The 26,282-nt window shown below is 40.0% G+C and overlaps 1 protein-coding gene across 1 annotated transcript in view; it reads left to right on the forward strand.

Annotated features, from left to right (window-relative positions):
- LOC104329019 (oxysterol-binding protein-related protein 6) overlaps positions 1-26,282 on the forward strand; it is a 136,267-nt gene that overhangs the window by 30,100 nt on the left and 79,885 nt on the right. The window contains 1 exon segment of the mRNA XM_075429951.1: positions 19,433-19,670. Coding sequence (XP_075286066.1) covers positions 19,569-19,670 — 102 coding nt within the window. The 5' untranslated portion in view covers positions 19,433-19,568.

The raw sequence follows: 26,282 nt of genomic DNA on the forward strand, positions 1-26,282 counted from the left end.
CAGTAGACGCATGGAAATTCAAAGATTAGGTGCTTTATCCCGTACTTAAAAATGTTATACCTCTGAAATATTTCTCGATGTATCTTTTCCTTACAAAGAAACAATCATTCTCCTCTTGAGTAGACTGCCCCACATCTCAGGAATTACTAAGGAAGGTTAAAATACTGCAAAGTCATACTGACTCTATTGCGTCTGCAGATGCAGCTTGGTTTGCAGTCGCTCACCGTTCTTAATGCAGAGGTCTAATTTACGGTTATTGGCTGCTTGCTAAGTTTAGACTGGACAGTTTTGCTTGACTGTTTTTAGGATAAAGGTGAGATACCTTACAGTTTGCTTTGGATTTGAAACTCAGTTTTTCTAAGTTACTCATTAAGTTAATTTTTAAAAATAGGCTTCTCTGAATTACATTTGGAAGTGAACTTCCTTTCACTTACAAGGCACGTTTGTGGGTTGAGGCCAGAAGACTACTCATGTAGAAAAGTTGAGTTCCCAATCTGACTCCTTAGTGTTCATAAAGTGTAACTAATAAGAGTAAAAATTTCTAAGTACCACTTAGAATTACTGGCCTGTTCAGACAGGTGAATACTTCATATGAACCCTCATTCTAACTTGTCTGATGCTGTGAGGAAGACACAGGTGCAGTATTGCCATCAGAGGCAGGGGTAACCTCAACATGTGAGGATGTGACCATCCCTGCTAACACCTGGTACTGGTGCTTAATCCTCCAGTCCCCAGGAGACCCGCTGGGTGGAGTGAACTGTAAGAGACCTGGAGCAGCTCCCTGTTTGGTTATTCGCTCTGCTCATGTCTGGATGGAAAACAGTCTGTGTTTTCATTAGATTTCATTTAATTAAATGTACCTAAGACTCATTGTGCTATTCTGATTTCTATTTCAAGTATGATAAAATGATTTAGTAATGAAAAGATTGGTAGAAAATTGTTTTATGGGCCATATATAGCAAAAGGACTTACGGGAATTTACGCACGGAGGTGAAACAATACCAACACTTGCAGCGTATCTGGGACAGACGGTGTCAGCCAGGACATGAGGGTGGAAGAGTCCCTCTATTCTGTTCAGGGCGGTGTGGCTGTTTGAGGAAAATGCTTTCACCGAAATGCTCGTTTTCTTGGGTGATCTTCTGGATAGTTACCATACAGATGAGGAGACTGGAAGTTAATAATTAATCAGGCAAACCAACTGAAGAGCAGTAAATAAACAAATATTTCATTTCAACTTTTAATTCTAATGAAATATTGCAATATTTTAAAAGTATTTTTATTGCCTATGTTTTTTCTTTTCTGTAAGCTGTGTGCGTATAAAAACTTTATTATAAGAAATTAGTTGTAATCCTGGTTACGACTGACAATTTCTACAATTTATAATATATAATTAGAACTAACTTTCTGTTTCTATTCCCAGTTTTTTGACAAAGAGATGATAGTACTTCTATTGCAACAGTCTGAAAAAAGCAAGCTTTTGGATAGTTACAGCAGCACAAGGCAAGAACAATTCCAATTTTTTTTTTTTCATTTTCAAGCTTGTTCCTGCACTATTGGTCTTTCCATGAGCTGAAATGGCAACGGGTTTAGGCCTGCACTATAGTTTAATTACTCTTAGTCATTCTTGTGTGACCTCATGTGCATGAAAGATTACGTTTTCTGAGGTAGTAAAAACCCCATTAGTTCACTGGTATGTTGTGTGCTTTTTAGATCTCCTCATTCATATAATACAGCATTAAGTGTCTTCTGAAACAGGAAACACAGGAGACGTTGAACAGTCAAGGCTTTCTGTTATTTCATTGATGTTTATAAAAATCAGAGGGCAAGATGTTATTTTAGATGATGTGAGGTTTTCGGTTATTGGAGTTCAGACAGAACTCAAATGTAAATTCATCCTTAATTGATGTTACTTTTAACTGAATGTACTGGAGAAAGAAATGTTACATTTCCTTTATGTGTTAAGCAAGGTCACTATTCATGAAAAGCTGTCACTTAGTGCTTGTGACTGATAATTCATCCTGTCTAGTTTACCAGCGTGGAAATGGTCAAGACTGCAGAAGAGCACTTTTTCATCTGTATTTTTTAACTTCATCAGTTTTCTGCACGAGAGTACCAATTCTACTACTAGATTTTGCATCTGTCTCTTACTATGCGCTGTCACCGTAGCTGAGTCACTGCCTTTGGCCAGCGCAGGCCAGATGCTGGATTTACCTTTTGGCTGTTCTTTTCAGTTGCGGCATTTGTTATTCGCTTTGATGTTAAATCATATCAGACAGCAAAATGCTTGAGCGTTGCTTTCACAACTGAACCTCATGTTTGTCTGCTCATACTTGGTTAGCAGCTGACCAACTTGGGGCACTTGTGCTTGCTCAGGAGAAGAAGGCAACAATTATTTTGCCCCACGCCAAAATATCCATTTGCCTTCTCTCACATCTTACCTTAAAAGAAACCACAATTTTTCACCTTTCGAGTTCTGTGTGTCAAAGCTCGCTGCAGGGTTTTTATTTAGTCTACCTCACTGTTACTCTGAGAAGCTCTGCAACAGGCTCCTCTTTAATGATGTCTAATTCTACAAACGTAAAATGTGAAAATGTGGCACTTACAGATAGAAGTACAATATATAATTTTATGTTATGTGTTTTAAAAAAGTTTTAAATTCACCTTAAACAATCATAGGGCTTTTAAACCTTTTTTTTTGTTCTTATCAATGTAGTTGGAATGAAAAACATAGAAGTACCTTGTAAATATAGCATGAAAGTTAAAAAAATTAAATTAAAATGAAGACATTTGATTTCCTGTATAATCCATTGAGTTTTTGCAATTATACTATTTCCTTAAAAAAAAGGAAAGGATTTTATTTCTTTTATTGGGTTAATAGACTGCTAAATCAAAGGTTCAATTTTTTGAAACTCAATATGAGATACTGTATGTGTGGTGTTTTTAATTAAGAATGAGTACTAAATTTTGATAAATATGCCAGATGACATTAGGTAACAGTTTTTGGCTGACAACATTAGCAAATTAGATGCAACCCTAAAACAGAATTTGATTTGTCAAAACCTGAATTTGTTTCTTACTAGGGAAACTGAACAATTGTTCTGGGTCTCTTTAAAGTCGTATTGAAATTAGGCAATTTGGAATATCCTCTTGAGATCAGTTTGGGAATTTTGCATTTGGGCACAAAAGAAAATGTATTGGTTCCTAGTAAATATTCTGCTAAAGCACAATGACAAACAGTGTTGTGCATAATTGGCAGCCACTTTCCATTTAGAGCTTGAATGGAACTGTTATTTCAGATCATTAATGAGGGCTTTGTGAGAATTGATTGCAACTTGCAAACGCTGCATCTGCTGTCACTGACTTGACTCTCTGCTAAAATTAAACTCCTTCTTCTTAAAATGCTTTTGAGAAGTACAGCTGAAAAACGTTGTGTAAGTGCTGATGATGTTGCTGGCACAACTTTAAGCCCTCATTACAAATTGTTTTGCAAAGAAAATTACAAATAGTTTGTGATAAAATGATAGTGTACCACAGGTTTAATAGCCTTGAAATAAGACATCTTTTCCTTGTTGCTATGCCATTCAATTTTTGTTCAGACCAAGCTGAAGAAAAACTTTCTCATGTCTCAGCCCTAGAGAGAGAAGGGCCTGTGCATTGCAAAGTGGCAGGGTGCAGCCATTTGGGTCTTTTAATTCTAATTGTACGTTCTCTTCATTTGTTTATCTTTTTCTTATGTCTGGGATCTGCAGCCGTGGCCTCTCCCATGAGGAGCAGTTTTTTGCAAATACAGAAAATGTTTTAAATTGTTTCCAAAGAATTTCTTGCTGTGAGCTGACCTAGGCTGTACTGTGTAACATAAAGAAGTGGGGCATGTATAGAGCTTGGATTAGAAAAGGAAAGATGAATTCAAAGGATCATGACTGTGTACAATTTATGAGAGGAGCATGAACAAAGAAAGAGGAAAAGGGACCTGGCATCGTCATGAAATATAAAGGAATAAGCAGGTCTGTAGGGAGGTAGCATGTACTTCATGGCTGCAGGATGACGGAGAGGAAGAATGAAAAATGTTGGAGTGGGGGCAGAGAGGGTGAACTTTGATGGGGATGGGTCTGCAGGACACAGAGTACCTGTGAGAATCCGGGGTGATGCAAGATCACAAACAGTGGCGGAAAAATGATTTATAGTAAAAAGTTAAGATGTTAGTAATATATAGTGGCATATTACAGATTTGTGTTTCTGCTGCTCTGTTTTTCCCTACAAGTCTTCGTGCTGGTTATCACAGGTTATTCATATGGCACTTGGGTGATGGAGACGTTATTAAGCATCAAATAGCTTGCAAGCACCTAGCGAGGCTGGCGGGTGTGAATGTTGATCACTAGCACTGACTAGCCCCCCTCTCTGGCCTATGTAGAATTAACCCATTTTTCAGTTGATTGGCTGAGCTTGCTATATCATAATTTCTGGATTGCATAGCTCCATCTGGTTCTCCAGTCTGTTCTTTGCTGCCATTGTACACATTGTGGTTTATTGTGTGTCAAATAGAGGAAAACTAGTTTAATGTCTTACAAGTGGTACTAATGCAGCAGGTCATGCAATAATGATCATCACTCATTGAAGAGTTAAACGGCAAGTCATTTTTAAAGAGAGATGAAACAGGATTCTCAGCTGAGTGTTACTCACCTTAGTGCTTGCTAGAAGACACCGAAAGGTATTAATGTAAATGTCCTGTCCCTAATCATGGGGAAGTGTAAGTAGAATTTCTGTATATTATGTTCAAAAAGAATAGCAATGTTTGATGTTAAGAGGGAAGGGTGCTAGTTTCCCAGCACGTAAATGGTGGAGTACTGCTCGCCAGCTGGCGTGTTTACTGTGTTGCTAAGTTGTCGATATACAAGTGTTAATTGTGACCAAAGACTTTTGCGCGGTTTTTTTGTGCCTGGTCTAATAGTTCGATCCTCCCTTCATCACTCAGACTTTTTGTTATTATTTGTGAAGCCTATACAGCCTTGCAAGGAGCATATCTTTGGGAACCAGTGCCCTGTGCGTAAATCTGATGGAAGAGTGTAGTGTGGGTTATAATGAGTGTATAAGTGATTGGCTATTGTGAAATTCATCTGTGACTGGAGAAATTGCTCAAGCATACTTCTAACCAGTGTACCGTTGTCCTGGTTTTGGTTAAAAGAGAACCAATTCTCTTCTAGTGACTTTTCCTTCCTGCTAAGTTCTTCTAAGTATCAGCATTTTAGACAGTGTCCGCTCCAGAGCTGATAACATTGTATGTTTGTTGTTACACTGAACTAATGGTAGGAATGGAATGAAGAAAAGGCCTATGTTTATAATTATTTCTATACCAGCCAAGGTGTTTGATACACCTCGCATGTTCCACAAGTGAGGGGTCATAAAGAGTTGTACTGCAGGGAGAGGTCGGCAGAACAGTTGACCTGATACTGACCAACGTGGTATTCCATGCCATACACGTCATACTCATTTTAAAGCTGGGGGATCCTGAGGCTCTTTCTTTCTTCGTCCATGGCCAGCTTCTGAAGAGGACCCTGCTCGCTGTCCTGCCTGTGATCGTGATCCGGATTCTGATCTGTGGATTCCTGAATCCAGTTCCCATCTGCTGCTGAGCCCAGTGTGGGACTTTTTGGTGTCTGCTGTGCAGCCGCTGGCAGGATGTCAGCGCCCGTGGCACCCAACGCCGGGAAACTCATTACTGGTTTTCTATGATTTGCATTATTTCTCTTACTATTAGTATTATTGATAAAGCTGTTTCAATTTCCAGTTTGTAAGTCTTTCTCCCTTTTCCTCTTTTTTCCCTTCCCCTGGTGGGGAGGGCGGGGGGTTAACAGAGAGCATCTGCCGCTCTGCTTATTGCCGCCCTGCTTTAAATGGGGACAACCGTTGAAGCGCATCATTTCTGCTACTGTGTGCAGTGTGGTAAAGCAGCATCCTCAAGTCTGAAAGTGTATGAACAAGCCTTGCTGTCAGAACTAGGGAAGTTACTTTACCATTGAGCTCAAGCAAACATTCAGCTCTCCTCTTAATTAATTAAATACAGACCCTTCTGCACATGTGACTAAAAAATATTTGTTGATTATTTAATTATGCCAATTCTTCTCTAAACTTTATCAAGCTTGTTAAAAATCTTTAAAAAAGCTGTGAAAACTGACATTAGATGCCTAAAGTCTTGTATCACAGAATCACAGAATCACAGAATGGTAGGGGTTGGAAGGGACCTCTGTGGGTCATCTAGTCCAACCCTCCTGCCGAAGCAGGGTCACCTACAGCAGGCTGCACAAGACCTTGTCCAGGCGGGTCTTGAATATCTCCAGAGAAGGAGACTCCACAACCTCCCTGGGCAGCCTGTTCCAGTGCTCTGTCACCCTCAGAGGGAAGAAGTTCTTCCTCATGTTCAGACGGAACTTCCTATGCTTCAGTTTGTGCCCATTGCCCCTTGTCCTGTCACTGGGCACCACTGAAAAGAGCTTGGCCCCATCCTCCTGACACCCACCCTTGAGATATTTGTAAGCATATATTAGGTCCCCTCTCAGCCTTCTCTTCTTCAGGCTAAACAAGCCCAGCTCCCTCAGCCTTTCCTCATAGGACAGATGCTCCAGTCCCCTCACCATCCTCGTAGCCCTCTGCTGGACGCTCTTCAGCAGCTCCTCATCTTTCTTGAAGTGGGGAGCCCAGAACTGGACAGAGTACTCCAGATGGGGCCTCACTAGGGCAGTGTAGAGGGGAAGGAGAACCTCCCTCGACCTGCTGGCCACACTCCTAATGCATCCCAGAACTACCCCTAATGTATCAACACTGATGTGGTGTATTTGTGCACTAGCAAATTCTGTGTTTGAAGAGAGCTCTTCCATGCAGTAGGTGAAGGTTTAAAAAGGGGCTTTGGCTAAGTTTCGAGGTTAGAAGTACTTGAAGGAGAAATAGCATGGATATTCTTAAAAATGCAGAGAAATTTGTGTTTGCCAGAACTTGTTAGGATTTGTGATTGCTTCCCACCACTGGATGCTTGTGCATTGGTGTTGGATGATTTGCTAAATTATATGGTGTATTTCAAGCAGGAATTAAGCTGGAAAATTCACTTGGTCCTTTTTATGTTAGATGATCACAGTAGTATCTTCTGATTTTATAATCTGCTTATGTATAAAAATCAAGACTTATTAGCAGTAGTTTTCTGTCTATAATATATTTTGGAAATCAATGACTGATGGAGAACATTCAGCTTCTCAGTGATGAGAATATTCTAGGACTGCTCAGATATTTTTTATGTGTTAGGTGCCTGAGGGCATTTCTGTTCCTTTTTAGATCCTGCTTCAGGCACAGGCAGAGGGAATTTCGTGTAGCGTAATTTCAGCTGAAATTATTAGAGGTGCTGGAAGTAGAGAGTTCCTTCTATGGCAAATAAATGTTATTTTTGAGTGTTTGTGACACTGTATTTTTTGTCAGTGCAGCTGAATGTTGATTCATTAGTGTTTCAAAAGTAGGAAGAACTAAGCATATCTAGCTATTGATGTGTGCAGGACTTAGTGTTTAGCGTGATAATGGGAAATAGTGTGTATTTCCCTCATGGGAGAGTCAGGAGATAACCAGCTGTGCATTAAGAAAAAAGGGGGATTTTTGGTTGTGATGGATGTTTTTGTCACTGATTTGCTCTGTCAGGAAACTACTTTTGAGCAAGTCACCCATTCTTGTGCTCAGTTGAATTCTGGTCAAAGTATCATAGACTTTGGAGTAGCTTCAAAAGCAATTTTTCCATGTCATGGTCTTTTCAGCCATGCCTGTGATTCCGAATGTTTTTGTAAAGTGCTCGAAACATTTTTGGTACTTCCTTGACCTGAACAATAGTTTTCTATTTTTCTTTTCTATCTTTCTAATGAAGCCGTCACTCGGTGAAGTGCAAAAATTTCAGTAGTAATGAGATTAAAAAAAGTCTTTATGATGTGTTCCTGCTCTTCTGTGGAAACTTATGTTTTAAACATATGTCAGTAAGACAGGTTTCTTTAATGCGGTAAGAAAAACAAATATTAGCAGCAATCAGAATATATATTTCTCTAGCCTTGAAGAACATTTAACAATGTTCCCTTGTCCTGGCTTCAGCTGGGAGAGAGTTAATTTTCTTCCCAGTAGCTGCTGTGTTTTGGATTTAGTATGAGAAGAATGTTGATAATACATTGAAGTTTTTAGTTGTTGCCAAGAAATCAAGGACTTTTTCCAGTTTCCTTGTTCAGCTGATGAGCAGGTGTGCAGTAGCTGGGAGGGAGCACAGCCAGGCAGCTAACCCAAGCTGGCCAATGGAAATATTCCATACCATAGACACCATGCTCAATTTACGAATGGGGGTTGGCCGGGAGGCAGGAACCCTCTTCCACTGAGTTCTAACTTTTCTATGAGTTTGGCGAAATCTGCAAGGTTGGTGAAATCTGCAAGTTCAGCGATCGCTGCTCAAGGACTGGCTGCGCAATTGGTCGTTGAGCAGTAAGAAAAAATTGTATTGGGTATTGCTTGTTTTGCATATTGTGTTATTAGTATTTCCTCTGCTGTCTTATTAAACTGTCTTTATCTCAACCCACAAGTTTTACTTGTTGTCCATTCTTCTCCCGCACTGGGGATGGGGAGGGGCGAATGAGCAGCTGCATGGTCCTAGTTGCTGGCCACGACATCCATACAAAAGAGCAAGCTTAATAAATGCCTAGTGACATATGAGGATAAAATTGCAGAATCTCAAGTGGAGAGATTAATGGGCGCGCCAAAGATCAGAATCAAGAAAAAAGAAGTTTTATTCCTTTTAGTTTGTCCCTCCTCTTCTGGGTTGATTTGGTTTTTTTGTTGGTTGATTGGTTTCAGTTGTTGGAAAGGAAGAGGGAGAGGCTGCATTATGATCTAGCCTGGACTCTTACCATGGAACTGCCCTTAATGAATCCCTGCTTCCAAATCAGCAGTGATGGCTGAGCTTTGGAATATATTTTAAAAAATAAAAAATAAAAAATTCCAGTCTTAATGTGAAAATGTCTTTTTATACCCCTACAAACACGTTTTAATCCTCAGTGTATTTTATCAGTGTTTAATTATCTTCACCATTATAAATCTGTGCCTTATTTCTAACCTGCATATATTTATATCTTCTTTCTGTCCCGGTAAGATTTTGTTGTACCTTTGAGAAGAATTTTAATAATAAATTCCTTTCCCTCCACGGTCTGTCATCCAGTGACCCTTCAATCTTCTCTTTGACAAACTAAATAGATTGACCTCTGTAAAGCTTTCATTAGTGATGGTGTTTTTCAGTCTTGTCGTCACGCTCGTGGTTCTCTCTTGAACCCATTTGTGAATGTCTTTGAAATGTTGGCAGCAGAACTGGACACAGTGATTTAGTAGCAGTCACAGAGGTAGTAGAACCTCCCTGTTCCTTCTTGATATTTCCCAGATTATATATAAACCATTAACTATATTATCCCATGCAGCTGTGATCCACTGTGACACTTAGTGTTTGTCAAGCTAATTACTTCCAAGAATAAAATTGCATCCTGTTTTTTGTTCCCGGATATGACCTTCCATTTAGCACCTCAAAAAATAGGTTCGGTGGAAGCTCTGACTAATGTGCCAGTTTTGTGTCTCCCCTCTCTGTTCTCCGTGACCTGAGCAAACTCCATCAAGTGCAATTTTATATTTTCTCCCATAGATACATTGCATTTATATTGAGACAGGAATGATTTTTTTTGTGGCATCTGCCCTACAAGCATTTGAGGATAACGCTGTTCAAAAAATCAAGATCAATAAAATAAGCAGTTCTTAGTTTGCACTGATCAAAATTTTACTTCGTAGGTTTGAAACATATAGCAAAAAAGTGATGTTTGTGCAGTAATGGAAATAAAACATGCAGAGAAATAAGAGATAGTTTAATAAAAGAAGGGCAGTAAAATGTAGTCAGACGTGGATTTCAAGAGCCACAAGCACCTGTGCTCTGAAGGATTAGTACCATTTTTCTGAACACATTTCATAGCCTTCTTATAAGGGAAATTAGGTTCTATGCTTTAGATCACTGTCCAGTTGAGACTCTAATTAAAAAGCAGTTTAAGAGTATTTAGGCTTCTAAACTATTTTTCCTTTGTTCAGATTGCCCAGCCGTAAATATGAAACTCATTACTAAAATAAGGAAAAAATAAGTTGTTTCTTTTTTTTAAAGAGCTTGTTGAAAATTGTAAGGGTTTTTCCCATGAAAAAAATTAGGATACATGAAACATGTTTTATTCCTTAAAGCATTTCCTGAGTTTTGATTAAAATTTTCAATCTCTCAATGCCTTTTTTTTTCCAAGAAATGACAAATTTGATTCTTTAAAAAAAAAAAAAATTGATGAAAACAAAAATCACCAAGTAATGTTTTCCATTTTAAAAAGGGGTGAAGGGATGGAATAGTATGTGTTGGGTTTTTTTTTGGGGGGGGTGCATGTTGGGTGTTCTAGACTTATGTTAGTCTAGAAAGGATGATAATGTCCACCAGTTACTTCTTCCTGTTTAATCTTTAACAGATATATATTGCATATTTATATTTATGTATTTGTAAATATGTATACATGCTTAACCCTCTACTCTCAGCAATCTGTTACAAATGCGTACAACACAGGTCGATATGTGACCTCTGTAGTATGCAGAAAACTTCCAAGCCATGCAGATCAATAGTATTCCATTACTGTGACAGCCTGAGGAACGCAGAGCAGCGAAGACATCCTAATGAAAATCCTGGGTTGCTTCAGCTATTGAGACAATCCTCAGAGAATGCAAATGAGTTGAGGGCATATTTTGAAATTATCATCTAAACTGGAGGTTTGGACATACTGGAACTCCACTAATTACCGACTATGCTTCGAGGCTTCTGGAAGGGCAGAAAAATGCTTAATTGTGTAGGCAAGCAGAAAATAGGAAAGGCAGATTTTGTGCTGACCTCTTCTTGTCTGAATCTGCTTATCTCTTCTTTGACCTCATCCATCTATTTGATGAGGTCTGTCATAAATGTGAATTTTACAGATATATATGCCCACGCAAGTAATTTTTTTTTTAATATTGTTTTTACGTTTTGTATTATTGAGACATACTTGGACTAGTCACTCTGAAGAAAAAAATAAAGACACCTTAGGGTTAAAGAAATCATACCAGGTTTAAAGTGTTTGGAGGCACTACATTCTATTTAAGATGACATGAAAATAAGAGTGTCTCTGTGATACTTGTTAATATTGCAGTCTCCTGTGGAATGTGCTGTTTAAGTTGTAGAGATGTGTACAGTAGATGTTCTTAAAAGCAAAAAACCCACAAAATTCCCCCCCCCCCTTAAAAAAATCCAAACAAACAAAAAAAACCCCAGACCCCCAAACTGCTCCTTAACCCAACCACCAAAGCAAAGCTGAAGGACTTTAAAAACCACTTCATTTAATAAACTTAGTCTCCATTTTGGGAAATACCATGTTAATTAATTTTCATTTTTTTGATAGTTCTTCCAAGAAATGCTTGTTGTGGGAGGTTGTCAAATGTAGGGCTGTAAAACATGACTGTTGTGAAATATGTGGTGTTTTTTTTCCATTACTTTTTCTGCATTGTTGATTATCAGTCAAGAGGAAGTGGTAGCCTAATAAAGAAATGTGATACGGGTTTAGACTTTGCTCTTACTGACATAAACATTGTGTCTTAGCCAATTAATCATCTAATCTTGAAAAAGTTTACAGGAAATAGCATGTGTGAAATGGGTAAGTACTGCTTTTGTCTAGCATCATATGAAATAAGACATAACATAGCATGGCTTTGTTTTTTCTATCAATTAAGTTTAGTGGTTGTATTGCTACAGTGTACATCTAGCTATATATTTAGCTAAATTAGCAAACAAGGTGATTGATGAGGTGAAGGAGATGAGTGTACGCAGTAAGCCTTACAAGGCGACTGAGGGTGTTTCCTCTCATCCTGACACTTGTTATTTGGGAAAATACCAACACCCACCTCACTACAACCTCCTTTCAGGTAGCTTCAGGTAGAAAAATTTCTTTACTAAATCAGTAGTTTTCCTGAATCTGGAGTTGGCCCTTTGTTATTTCTGACAGGACCTGCAAATAATGAAAATCTTAAAATGCATTGATTAAAGCTGTTTCCTAAAAAGTTGATGTTTTGCGAATATGATGTGGCTGATTTTCAAACAGTGAATGTAAAGGGATTGGTTCATTCATTTATTAAAAAAAAAAAGAAAAAGCAGGGGAAAAAAAAAGACAAATTGCTTATTTACCATAAGTGGTCTATTAAATCGCCACAGCATTGCCACAGCACTGAGGTGTTTTATTTCCATTATGTTATTGTGTTTGCAACAGTCATGCACTGTAGAAAAGTGTGGTTATGATTTTCCTGCACGGAAGGTCAGTAGTAAAGCCGGGAACAGGCAGTTACATATTCCTCGTAATGTGCGAACAAAGGTTGACCTCCACTGAGTGCTTGAATATAGAATGACCGTGTTGTACAGCTGCAGAGCACTGCAGAAATCCTCTTCCCTTCCAGATTAAAAACAGCCCCATATTGATAGATCGGCGTGAAGATGCTTTGCTTGAAATAATGCCAGGGACAGTCACATATTTCTGGTTCATTTATGTCTACATACTCAGTTCTGCACCCTAAATGGTCTTCTCAGATTACTCCAATACTGCACAAGATATTAAACAGTCTATAAAGCATTCTAACCATTCTTGCAGAAAAGACTCAATCAGAGTGAGAAACAACATAACATTTATCACGGAAGTGTGTAATTTGAATCCAGACTTCATTTGGAGTTACCCATTGAGAGCTTCCATTTATCTATTATACGACAGGCAAGTTTATTTGTAACTCTAGATTTACGCAAGTCATGTATTTGTACATTTTTATCACTTCTACTAATAGCTTTTTCACAATCCGTTGCCCAGGCTCAGTGAAACATCTTCCGATTTTGGGACAGAGATTCCCTCGCGAGCGTCAATGGACCTGCCATATGGTGGCGGTTCATAAAGGGAGATAGCCGCAATATCTGTACCTCTGATATTGCTCGTATTCATTTCCACAGGCTGCTTCTCTCCTCTGTGTTGTCCGTTTGTTCTGTGCAGTTTATACAGCTTGTGTTTCCCAAGTCTTTGCCCAGTTGGCTTCCTGGTGTATTGGCTGGTTTCAGTCCTTGTGTAAGTATCTCACTCAGACCTTTTAAGCTTACAAACTTTATTTTTTCTTCAATAAAAAAGCCTTTCCCGTTTAATTCCCCCCTTTATTTTGTAAATTTTTATTTTTAATTTTAGCCAGTAACACAAAAATACTGAATTTTAAAATGAAATTTCAAATAATGACAATCTGTGCAGCTCAAGATACAACGTAGTTTTGTTCAGTGAAGAAAATGAAGAGTAATGAATTTTTATATGGAGAGTCAGTGTCTTCTTCAGTGTTCTCATACAACTGAATAGTCCAGTCTATAGAATTCCCAGGAAATACTTTTAAGAGATGTTGAATCAAACCTATTATTGTAACCTGGGACAGAAGGTGAAGAGAAATCAGTAAGTACCTGTCAGTGCTTCCTTGTCTTTCAAATTATTTAATATGACATCGATAGAAAAACCGTTGGTACTGGATTGGTGGTTTATTTTGATGCATCTGAAATGATTTTGTTTCAGATGATAGAAGGCAGGACTTTTGGGTTAACACAGTATCTCTAGTGTAAAAAATAATAGTTTCTGGTATGCAAAATAAAGCATGTAATTTTCCTTTGTTTATTTATTTAGACAGAAAGAGACCAAAAGAGATGGTAACCCATTGTGGATGGAAAGGAAATTAAGAATGACTTTGTTTTTAAGACCTATTTCATGCTTGATTTAAGACACTAAGGGAAAAAAAAACCAACCCACAACACTAATGAACTGAGATTAAATGAGGAAAAAATAATTGTGTAGTAAAATATGTTCAAATCTGAGATTAAAGTAGAGAAAGAATGGGGAATCCCTAGGTTTCCACTTTTTTTTTTCAGGCTTAGACAAGCTGTAACAATTGAGGTAGAGCACAAAAACATTACTGGGAGAAACCCACCTTGAATTCAAAGGCTAGCTTAAAAAATAATAAATGCATGGGTGAACTGCAAGAATGTGGTGGAATAGTTCTCACTTGTAAAAGGAGTCTTCAATACCAAATGTTTAAGAAAGAATAAACCATTTCTGAACTACTCTGTAAGGTAGGTATCTTTAGTATATTTCTTAAATAATTTCTTATTGTAGTTTCTGTAAAGTAGTTTTGTATTCCGCATTCCAGGCAGTCTGTCTCTGCTGGTACACTGGAAGCAATGAGTGTATGTCCTGCCTTGGGAACTCGTGGCAAAGCAGTTTTCAGGCAAGCCAATGCACTGTCCCATTTGATGGGCTCAATCAACTTATGGTCCTAAACTGACAAGTGGTTTTGAGCAGTTCATGAGGGATTTAGGAGGTGTGGTGCAAAATGCAGCCTACAGGTCAAGTGATGTTTGGAAAAGCAGCAATTAATAACCAATGGCCAATACTGTTACCCTTGTTTGTGTCAGATAATGGCATTCATTTTGAGTTGTCTAACTGAAATAAATTAAGATACTTTCAGGTTGAAGACATACTTGCTGTGAAGTAAAGGGATGATGAAATTGGCCTCATACAATGAGTCAGATGTTTTAGTCTTTGTCAGGAAACAGTGTCAGAACAAATGCACAATTACCAGAGGGACACTCCCCACCCACCCAAAACTCAACATCATAGTGTTTGAATGTGTTTTCAGATTTTCTATTATTTTCTAGAAATATTCTACGAAGTTTTATGGCTTGCTTCTGTTCCCACTGAAGTCAGCAGCAAAATTGCTGATGCCTGATAGAAAGAGCCCATGAACAAAGTCTCAGAAGCATTATTTTGATTTTGGTAAATTGAATTTATTGGCCAAAAAATTAGATTTATAATTGTTTTCTTCAGTCTTATTTACAGAGAGACTGGCATCTCTTTACATGAATTGCACTATGTTTATTCCTTCTACCATGCTCTAAAAAAGATGTATTACTCAAATTTTAAGCCAAAATTGGAAGATAAGATCTTAGCAGTATAGAGAAACAAAATCCAGATTCAACACACAAGAACAATAACACAAGTTGAATGCTAGCTCTTTTTAGTTTGTGTTAACGTTTTTTGTTGTGCTTAGTGCTTGTTTTCTCAGATGTCCCACTTGCCTTCATTTGACTTAACCCTGAACTGTTTCCCTATTAGAAATCTCTGTGTATAAGTAATAGCAATTTTTTCTTGAAGTTATTATTGCTGTTAAATAGGGTGAGAAGAAATGTTTGTTTCTTGCAGTGTGAAGGGGGATGGTTTAGTTTTATGTATCTTTTTGGGGAGACTGCTATCAATAAACCAATGTGGTTTGAGCAAGTTGTTGGTTAGGTTCAGCTTTTAATGCTTGGGCAATGCCACAGAACCACAGTGGAGTTTGGTTCAGGTGTAAGCCACTATTTCTTTTTTTAATTACCTTTCAAAAGAAAAATCCCACACTTCACAGAACTGCAAACCTGGCAACTATTTACAGAACTGTTTTTCTTTTGTATTGCTTGCTAGCATTGTGTTTCCTTCTTACAGCAGCAGTTGTGCTTCCCGAGAGCCTTAAAAACACACTTAAAGTGCCAGATCGCTGGCCTCCTGTGCCAATACTAAATACAAATTTTTCCACATCAGCCAACTGAGTGAAAATCAGATGTTTTAAAAAGGGTTTGATTTTCATATGCTCAAAGGCTGCTCTGCTAGAAAGTTTTCAGTGACCTCATAGCTGAAGGTGACTGAAAATTTGTCCTTTTAGCTATTAAATAACTCAACTTTTCTGCACAGCTTTGTGAACTAGGATCATAATTTCTGTGTTCTAATTTTGTAATTTGATTTTTGATTTGTATGAAAACTGCGTAGTCCTTGAGATATCACTGTTGGTACACCTCTGGGTAAAATGTGCCCGATGCATTTTTAGGATATGAAAATGCTGTTAAATTAGATCAGCAGTCCCTGGTGTGCTAGGATAGAAGGAAAAGCCTCTCTTTGGGTGCAACTTCATTATGCTTTCTCTCTCAAGTTCTGAAACATCTTCTGGATGAAGAGTTAGAGTACACCCTTAGCAAGTTTGCTGATGATACAAGACTGGGAGGAGTGGTGGATACACCTTCAGGCTGTGCTGCCATTCAGCGAGACCTGGACAGGCTGGAGAGATGGGCAGAGAGGAACCTGATAAAGTTCAACAAGGGCAAGTGCAGGGTCCTGCACCTGGGGAGGAACAACCCCATGCACCAGTACAGGCTTGGGGCGGACCTGCTGGAGAGCAGCTCTGTGGAGAAGGACCTGGATGTGCTGGTGGATGACAGGTTAACCATGAGCCAGCAGTGTGCCCTGGCTGCCAAGAAGGCCAATGGAATCCTGGGATGCATTAAGAGGAGTGTGGCCAGCAGGTCGAGGGAGGTTCTCCTTCCCCTCTACTCTGCCCTAGTGAGGCCTCATCTGGAATAATCTGTCCAGCTCTGGGCTCCCCAGTTCAAGAAAGATGAGGAGCTACTGGAGAGAGTCCAGCGGAGGGCTACGAGAATGATGAGGGGACTGGAGCATCTGTCCTATGAGGAAAGGCTGAGGGAGCTGGGCTTGTTTAGCCTGAAGAAGAGAAGGCTGAGAGGGGACCTTATAAATGCTTATAAATATCTGAAGGGTGGGTGTCAGGAGGATGGGGCCAGACTCTTTTGAGTGGTGCCCAGCGACAGGACAAGGAGCAATGGGCACAAACTGAAGCAGAGGAAGTTCCATCTGAACATGAGGCAGAACTTGTTCACCCTGAGGGTGACGGAGCCCTGGAACAGGCTGCCCAGGGAGGTTGTGGAGTCTCCTTCTCTGGAGATATTCAGGACCTGCCTGGACAAGGTCCTGTGCAGCCTGCTGTAGGTGACCCTGCTTCGGCAGGGGGTTTGGACTAGATGACCCACAGAGCTCCCTTCCAACCGCTAACATTCTGTGATTCTGTGATTGTGTGAACAAGTGTGGTGAGCAGCTTGTTCCTTTCTTCCTGCAACCTCTGTCTTGTTGTAGCTGGCTCTAGCAGCTCCAGAACTACCCATCTTCTTAAGCTTCTTCTAGCAGGAGCTTGTCATCCTGAAAAGAATAGAGAATTTGCCAAGATGGTCAGGCTATGTGGGCAGCTTTTGCTGGTGGAACAGCCACGTCCTCCCAGTCATGCCACTGGGATGCTATGTGGGCTCTGTGGATATTATGTGGGATCTGTAATTCTAGGGGAGACTCCTTGAAGGAGATGGAAGCTCATCCATAGTATATGGATGAGATTCATATTTGCAAAAGTGCTGATAACTAATAAAGTGAAGTCATTCCACTCTCCATGGTACAGCAAGCAGAAAAGGTGTCTGTCACCTATGACACATCACAGATCTCAGCTCCAGCAGAAGGGTGTTTGTTAGGGTGCAGTATTTGGAAGCCGGTGGCCGTAAGGCACAATGTAATTAATTATTTAGGTGCCTCTGTGTGAGTATCTGGGTTCAGGATGATATTCTTGCATGGATATCTGTTATGATTGGAGAGGCTAGAGCTCTGTCTTCAATATGATATAATTTCTTGAGCCTGTGATCATGTCAGAGTGTTAATGTATTTTTGTCCTGATCTTGTTTAACATGGTGCAGGACAGCAACTTTCTCCACACCCATCTAAAGATAGCTGTGCTGTGCTGACCCTTTGTGTGCTGTCGTCACGGTGTATGTGGAAGGGCACTATTTCAAAATCAGAGAGGGGAGGTGGAGAAGATAGGTGCTAGCTTCAAGCAGACAACATCATTTGGGGAACGGTTTTATCCAAGGTTAATGGAAGATCAGACACAGTGTCTATCAGCTGAAGCAAGATCAAAGTAATCTGTTAAGCATTGAGACCTATAACTCCGTTCCTGAACTGTCATGATGCAACATTTTGGTAGTGTTTGACAGGTGGTGTTCTACTGTTTATTGACACAAATATCCTCTTTGTTGCTCTATGTATCTTAATTTTTGAAGAGAGAAGTAAGTGCGAGTGAGCATCTAATACTTGCAAAGGGGTAATACACATAGCTGTGGCTGAGTAAACAGGGAAGGGAATGGTCCTTGTAGCTGTGGTGGGTTAGCCCTGGCTAGCAGCCAGGTGCCCATCCAGCTGCCTATTCCCCCCTGCCTTGGTGGTGCGGTGGGAGAAAATAGGATGAGAAAGCTCGTGGGTCGAGATAAAGACAGTGAGACTTCCTATCAATTACTGTTGTGGGCAAAACTCAGTTTAGGGAAAATTAGTTTATGGTCAGTTACAAGAGATTTGGGTAGCGAGAAATGAAAGACATTAAAGCAACACCTTTGCTCCTATTTTTCCCAGATTCAACTTCACTCCTTCGTTCCTGACACCTCTACTCTCCCCCTGCGCCATGTGGTGTGTGTGGGGATGGGGTCTGTGGTCAGTGCATAGCAGTTTTTCCTCAACACTCCTGCCTCCTCACGCTTTTTCCCTGCTCTGACATGGGTTCCCCAAGGGATGCAGTCCTTCAGGGAAAAAACAGCTCAGCGTGGCTGCTCCACGGGTCACAGTTCCTTCAGGACTACCTGTCTCCTCCACGGGCTGCAGGGGAGTCTCTGCTCTGGCGCCTGGCACTCCTTCCTCCCCCACCTTCTCTGACCCTGGTGTTCACAGGGTTGTTTGTCACTTGTTGTGTTTCTCCTCTCTGCCTGGGATCCAACAAATATACTGAAGTTTTTTTCCAGATAAACAGATTAATACTCCCTGGCCACAATCTTGTGGCTGAAAGCGTTTTCTGGTCAGAACATTTTGTATTATCTTTCAGTCGTCTTTGAGGGCGAGACAAGAGCGTATGGTGAGCTCTGCACCATCTGAAAGGGGCTGATTCATGAAACTGGGATGTCCACCCCTTCCGTGAGGCCACCACCTTTGAAAGAGGGACCTGCTTTTAAAAGCTAACTTGCAGACTCCTTAACCTAACTGCAGGATTTTTAAGAAGTACTGATCAGAACTGGGTTTTCAGTGGTATTTGTGTTGTATGGGAGGTCGTAAGGAGTTACTTGATAATGTTATGACATTATGCAAGATGGGAAAACAACCCCTTGTCAAGGATTTGAAAACTTTGCCTGAGAATTGCTGTAAATTCCTTAGGCCTTTCCATAGGGGTTTTTGAAATAATGTAATACCACTTTCATGTGATGTGAGAGTGCGTAAAAACGTATTTGTGTTTGTACTGGGTAGTTGTTAGGAAGGGAAGTAAAAAACTGGGAGATCTGTTGGATTAAATAGTGACTGTCAACAGATTTCTTTGCTGCAGAGCTACTTTGGAGTGAGGGTGTATTCATTCACTCACTCTTGTGTTTTTCTTTATTAAGGTGCAGTTCAGCTGAGATTGAATTGCTCTTTGGCTGTCCATAAACTGTGAAACAGAAGGATACAGAAGACTAATCCTTGCCTTTTTGTACATGAGTGGTAAGAGCACAAGATCGTTACTACAACTTTGCTGCAAAGATGAGTTCAGAGGAGAAGAGTATATCTCCAGCTCACAAAACATCCACTCCATCACATAGAAGTGCCTCCTCTTCATCATCGTCTCAGAGGGACAGGAGGCAGGTAAGGGAAAGAACTAGATGTTTGTAACATCTGGTGAAATGATTCATTTATTCCTGTAATGTGGCCATTAGTAGTTCTTGCTAGCTCTAAATTCACTTGCTTATAGCACTGGATGATATCATATAGCCAAGAACTGTTGATTTTTAAAATTTTTTTCTTTCCACTTTTTAAAGTGGTTTGAAAAAGATTCAGAAGCAACATGGACAACTATGTGTAGCGCTGGAGCAGGAAGGTTATAATCACATGGACAAGTAGGAAACGTGCTCTGAAGTCTTTTGGGAAGTGGTTTCTTTGGCAGCGTGAACCTAGAGTTGTTTCAAATTGTTGTGTGTTCTCTGTGAATATCTCTTTTCGTAAATCTAACTACAGAGATGTATTATCTTTTTACAAGGTGATATTTCAATTCAATTTAAACATGATATTGTTCATCCTTTATGGAAGATCTAACATTTAAATATTATTTGGTTTGCTACAAATTTACACTGATTGTACCACATCATATAATACTAGTCCAGCTATGTTAGACTTCCATTTTCAAGAGACCCTCGTCTATGTGGATATCTCTTTTTTCCAGGATCCCTTTGATATGAGGGCTGTATTATTTCCCCTCAAAACAACTTTGGCATTCCTGGGTTTTTTTGAGGGCTGGGCGTGCAGTCTGGCCCCAGCATCAGTGGGAGCACTTGAGAAAATATGACAGCTACCCACTGGATTTCAGATAGATTGTTACATGTATATTTACAAATGCAAAGGTTGATACTCAAAATTTGATTAGAACAGAAACATACTTGAAAACTTTGATCTGTGGAAACCTTGATCACTAAATCAGCTTCTGAGTTAATTTAACATCATCATGTTTAGAAAAGAAGTGTACTAAATGTAAGAATATAACAACTTTATAATTTAAAATATTGTGAAAATGTTTTCATTAATGCTTATTTTCAGCTTGACAAGGAAAAAAGGTAGGAAAAGAACTTAAATGATTGTTTGCTGTCGTAGGCATTTACTTGAATGACTGTAGCTTAAGAAGATTTTCCCAGCTACTTGTATGCCAGCTGTGACACTATTTTCTCAGGTGCTGCTGAAATAGTTTTCTTCTCTTACATGACTTTAAAAAATTGAAAACTGGGAATTTTGATGAAAACTGTAACGTTTACAGCTTTGAATGTAAATAGTCTCACCATAACGCATGCTTAAAATGTTAAACCAGGAGAATTCTGGTTGATAACAGGCAGGAAATGTGTGTGGGTTTTTTTTAATAATTTCCATTGCTTTTTGGTGAAGGCAAAAATTATGTTTTCTCAGGTGATAAATATTTTCTGTTTCGTGCTGTACAGAATTTGGGATAGCTGTACTCAGTTATGTCCTTGTTAGCATATGATCACCTCTTAATTTTTCATTAGATCCATCCGGAGCAAGAATTTTGACATCTTTTGTTAAGAGCATCAGTATATTTTGTTTCCTGCATTTAAACCAAAAGAAGGTGAATGCAAGACTTGTGGGAGCTGCTTAGCTCAGCTCACAGCATATCCTCTCAGTTCTCTTTGTAAATTAGGTAATTTGGTACAATCATGCAAGTGAGAATGAAAAAAATTACCTTTTGGGAATACATTTTACCATAAAACTAATGGCTACCATATCTGTTACCATAGCAACAGGGTAGAGCAAGGTATACCTGTCATCATAATAAAATGAATGCTTAACTTTAAGTCCATATTTGGTCAGTGAAATGTGAAGCATGATTTTAAAATAATGCTGAAGAGGTCGATGGTGTGATGCATCCAGAGCTCTCTTGGATCCAATAATGCCTGATGATGCTTAACAAGTATATTTAGGCATGTAAATGTGGACAGGAAAGGCTACTGCTAGGCATTAATCTTTTTGCCTTGGTGCTTTCACTGTTAAAGGCAGAGAAATATCCAGGAGAATGAGTGGATGGGCAATTTCTTCTGTGGTGAATCTGAGCTACAGTGTACAATGCAGCGGGAGGTGCAGTGGTACGATATCTAGGACAGTAAATATACAATTGTTTCCTTTGTGGACATAGACACAGTAAATCAACCAGCTTCATCGTACCATCCTCTATAACAATTGTATTTATAATTTCTTTCCTTGCTTGTGGCATTATTTGTGTATTTTTTTGTTTTCATAGACTTTCCCCCAAACGCAATTATAGCTAGTGGGTAGGGGATTTTGGTTCAGGGGCTGTTGTGTCTTCCTTTGAAAAGGCTTGAAAATTCTGTCTTGCTGCCTTCTTGGACTGTTCATGGCAGCTGGGAGAAAAGCACCCTTCCTGAAGGGGTAATATGTGTGGATATGGAAAGTGATGTGACTCGATGAAGTGTCGATGTAGCTTTCATTGTCATATGTGAGGATAACACTTTATATTTCTAGATGGTTAATGACTGAAATCTTCTCATCATATAATTCTTGTCAAAGTCATACCAGCAATTATGGAACAGTTTCCCAATAAATTATGGCACAGGAGGCTGAGTGAGTGCGAACATGGCTATGATAAATCATTTCAGTGAGAGTGGAAAATGGCGTGCTGTATATAATGCTGGTGGTTTAATGTAGCTTTCTTATTTGTGTGATATACATCACCTAGGAGAATTAGCAGTCAGCAAAAGCTTTGACATTGCCAATTTGCAGGCACCATGACTAAGTAATTGATAAATGAGCAGACTACTGAAGCCAGCAATAACCAAAAAAATGGGTTCAGATTTTTGTCGTCGTAGGAACTCAAACGTCATTCATTTTCGTCAAAATTGTGGTTAATTTGGACAGGTAGATAGAAGAAGGCCCAGGATCAACCTGATTTGTTTAACCCCTGAGCTGAGCAGGGTGGCAGGGCAGTTGTGGTGTCTCTGATAAAGAATCCTTTAGAATGGAGCAGCAGCAATTTTTCCTACTATGGAGCTGTTGCAGAGTGTAGAACCCCTGTCATTTCCAAATTCAGGGGATCTTCCTAAGAAAACCAAGAGTCCCCATACAAAGGTGAGCATACATACTGCAATTCTGACTGCCCTTTTTTATGGGCCATGCTGGAAAGGGATATTCTTGTTTTTCCTCCCCTGTGAAACCCTGAAAAGGCTATTCATACTCTGTTGCACAACAAAAAGGAGGAAAATGAACACTGCTCTTAGAAAGTATAGATGAATATGATAAAAGCATATGTTGTGCATTCAGTTTGATGAGTGTAAGTTCTTTATAAATATTCCATATTTTATTTATTGATTAAGCATGCAAGTCATACTGCAGATTGTAGCGCATTATATATTCTCTGCAATGCATAGGTAACAATATTGTGCTGAGAAGGCAGAAAGAAATGAATACGTTATAGGGTTAAAAGTGTGCAGTTTGGTAAATTGAGGCCTGACCCCAGGCTATTAAACCGAGGGAGTAATACAGATGGAGAGTTATAATAATGAAACTGTGAACAAAGGAGAGATTTTGACTTTTGACCACCATCTAAAGGGTAGCTAATACATGATGTGAAGTGCATTTAGGAATGTCTGCTGTTTTAAATGCGAGGATTTCTCTGCTATTGTCTCAATTTTCTTTTTGGTCTTTTTTGGGGGGAGTGATGATCAGCTGTTATCTCTTTCTGTTTCTTTGTCACATTGCTGTTTCAACAAATCATAGAATCATAGAATAGTTTGGGGGGGAAGGGATATTCGAAGCTCATCTAGTCCAACCCCCCTGCAATGAGAAGGCATATGTACCACTAGATCAGGTTGCTGAGAGGCCCCGTCCAACCTGGCCTTGAATGTTTCCAGGGATGGGGCATCTACCACCTCTCTGGGCAACCTGTTTCAGCATTTCACCACCCTCATTGTAAAAAATTTCTTTCTTATATCTAGTCTGAATCTACCCTCCTTTAGTTTAAAACCATTACCACTTGTCCTATCACAACAGGCCCTGCTAAAAAGTTTGTTCCCATCTTTCTTATAAGCCCCCTTTAGGTACTGAAAGGCCACAATAAAGCCTCTGTGGAGCCTGCTCTTCTCTAGGTTGAACAGCCCCAACTCTCTCAGCCTTTCCTCACAGGAGAGGTGTTCCATACATCTTATCATTTTTGTGGCCTCCTCTGGACCTGCTCCAACTGGTCCATGTCTTTCCTGCGCTGAGAGCTCCAGAGGTGGATGCAGGACTCGAGGTGGTCTCTCACCAGAGTGGAGCAGAGGGGCAGAATCACCTCCCTTGACCTGCTGGCCACACTTCTGTTGATGCAGTCCAGGATACAGTTGGCTTTCTGGGCTGCGAGCGCACATTGCCGTCTCCTGTTGAGCTTCTCGTCAACTAGCACCCCCAAATCCTTCTCGGCAGGGCTGCTCTCAGTCCATTCCTCCCCCAGCCTGTATTGATACTGGGGGTTGCCCTGACCCAGGTGGCAGGACCTTGCACTTGGCCTTGTTGAACCTCATGAGATTCACACAGGCCCACTTCTTGAGCTTGTTCAGATCCCTCTAGGTGGCATCCTGTACCTCAGGTGTGTTGACCATACCGCTCAGCTTGGTGTCATCTGGAAAACTTGCTGAGGGTGCACTTGATCTCACTGTCTATGTCATTGATGAAGATATTAAATAGTACTGATCCCAATATGGACCCCCGAGGGACACCACTTGTCACTGATCTCCATCTGGACATTGAACCCATGACCATCCAACCAATTCCTCATCCACCAAACAGTTCACCTGTCAAATCCATATCTCTCGAATTTAGAAGAAGGCTGTTGTGGTGGACTGTGTCAGAGGCGTTACAGAAGTCCACACAGGCGACATCTGTAGCTCTTCCCTTGTCTGCTGATGTAGTCACTCCATCACAGAAGGCCACTAGGTTGGTCAGGCAGGACTCGCCCCTGGTGAAGCCATGCTGGCTGTCTCGAATCACCCCATTGTCCTCCATGTGCCTTAGCATGGCTTCCAGGAGGATCTGTTCCATGATCTCCCCAGGCATGGAGATGAGGCTGACAAGTCGGTAGTTCTCAGGGTCCTCCTTTCTACCCTCTCTAAAAATCCGTGGTTCTTTTCCCACACAGCAAACACAAAAGGAGTAAAGCTTTTAGTCCTATTGCATTTAGCCTTTTGTTGTTGCATTTCTGCTAGGAGAGCTTTCATATTTCAAATGAATGTATCTTTCAGCCATATGTAAAGTGTGAAAGATAGGGGCTTTGAAGGAAGAAGAAAAAAGATTTTCCAGAGCAGCAATCATCTGCTTTTTCAGATTTTAAGGTGTGTTGGTTTTTTTGCTTTCTGTAAGAGCAATATTGACTAATAGAAGGGGTGTGCTCAAAGGATGCAGAAAAGGCTGAGTTTGGGCTGAAGATGTTTGCCTGACCTTGCAGTTTAGGAGCGGAGCGCAATTCCAAGTCAAGGCTCTGGTCTTGCCTAGAGGTTTGTGCTGGAAAACAACTAGTTGGCTTTTTATAACCTCTATATTTTAACTGTCAAAGTAGTCTCCTGAAAGCAGTACTTCCTAAAGTGGGTATCATCATTTGGTAGATCTAAAGGCTTTAATGATGATGGAAGGATCGAGTCATTTGTCATCAGCCTTAACCAAACCTTAGTTTATAGAGTAACTGGAAGACTATTAAAAAGTTATAGCCATAGGTGACTCTGGGGGTGAAATGTATGGTACCTGAAAAAAAGGACTAATAATCATTATTTGCATATAGGGATGCAGTAGAAATCTACGCCTCACAGTGCTATGCATCATATTGAGTGCATAATAAAATGCAACCGCTAGCATAAAGTGCCGATTAGATGAGACAGACATAGATGGGGAGCAGAAAAAGAGAGGTGACTTGCCTGTTGTCTTTCATCACCTAGTGATAAAGCACAACGAGAAGAGATGTGCATAATAGGAAAATATCATGGGTTCTATGTCAATTCTAGAGTTTCATGCTTTCAGCTAACATTGAAAAGAGTAAAAGCAGAATTATGAAGGGAAGTCTCTTGGCTAAGAAAAACACTATCAAGTTTTTTGGAGGAGATAATGAGCTGCAAATTTTTCAGAGATGTACTGCTAGGACGATCAGGCTCTGTGAAGCTGAGTTTACATGGGCAATCTGCATGCCACAGCCAAGTGGGTGGTGTGGGAACAAGAAGAAGTGCCAGGAGCAGAGTGCTCAGCTGTGCAGTGTAGAAAGCAAAAGGTATTTGATTTAGAGAGTAACTCTAGGTCAGGAAACGAATAGGTGAAAGAAATGAGTAGGGGAGAGAGAACTGGATGGGCCAAATGCTTTGTGAGGTTGTAGGACATGAAACTGAGAAGCAAGGACTAGTTTGTAGGGAGACCAATAACTGGCTGGAAAAGCAAGGGCAGAGCAGAGAGAAGCAAAGCGAAGGGAGAGGTGCTTTTTTTGTGATCAGGGGTATCTGGGAGAGCTGGATGGTGTGTAGAAGGAGAAAAAAAGTCACAATCTTTCGTTCTAACTGCTGGATGTTTAAGAAGCTCTTTTTGTGTGGTTATTCTAAGCAATAGCAGATTCACTTTTTATCTGTCCCACAGAAAAAGCGATCTAGTATTCGAGACTGAAGGTACTTAATGCAAAATGCTGGGACTTAAAATGAGAGACCTGCTGTTGCTGTTGCTTTGGCTCCTGTTGCT

The sequence above is a fragment of the Opisthocomus hoazin genome, chromosome 9 (assembly GCF_030867145.1).
Source record: "Opisthocomus hoazin isolate bOpiHoa1 chromosome 9, bOpiHoa1.hap1, whole genome shotgun sequence".
Taxonomy (NCBI): Eukaryota; Metazoa; Chordata; class Aves; order Opisthocomiformes; family Opisthocomidae; genus Opisthocomus; species Opisthocomus hoazin.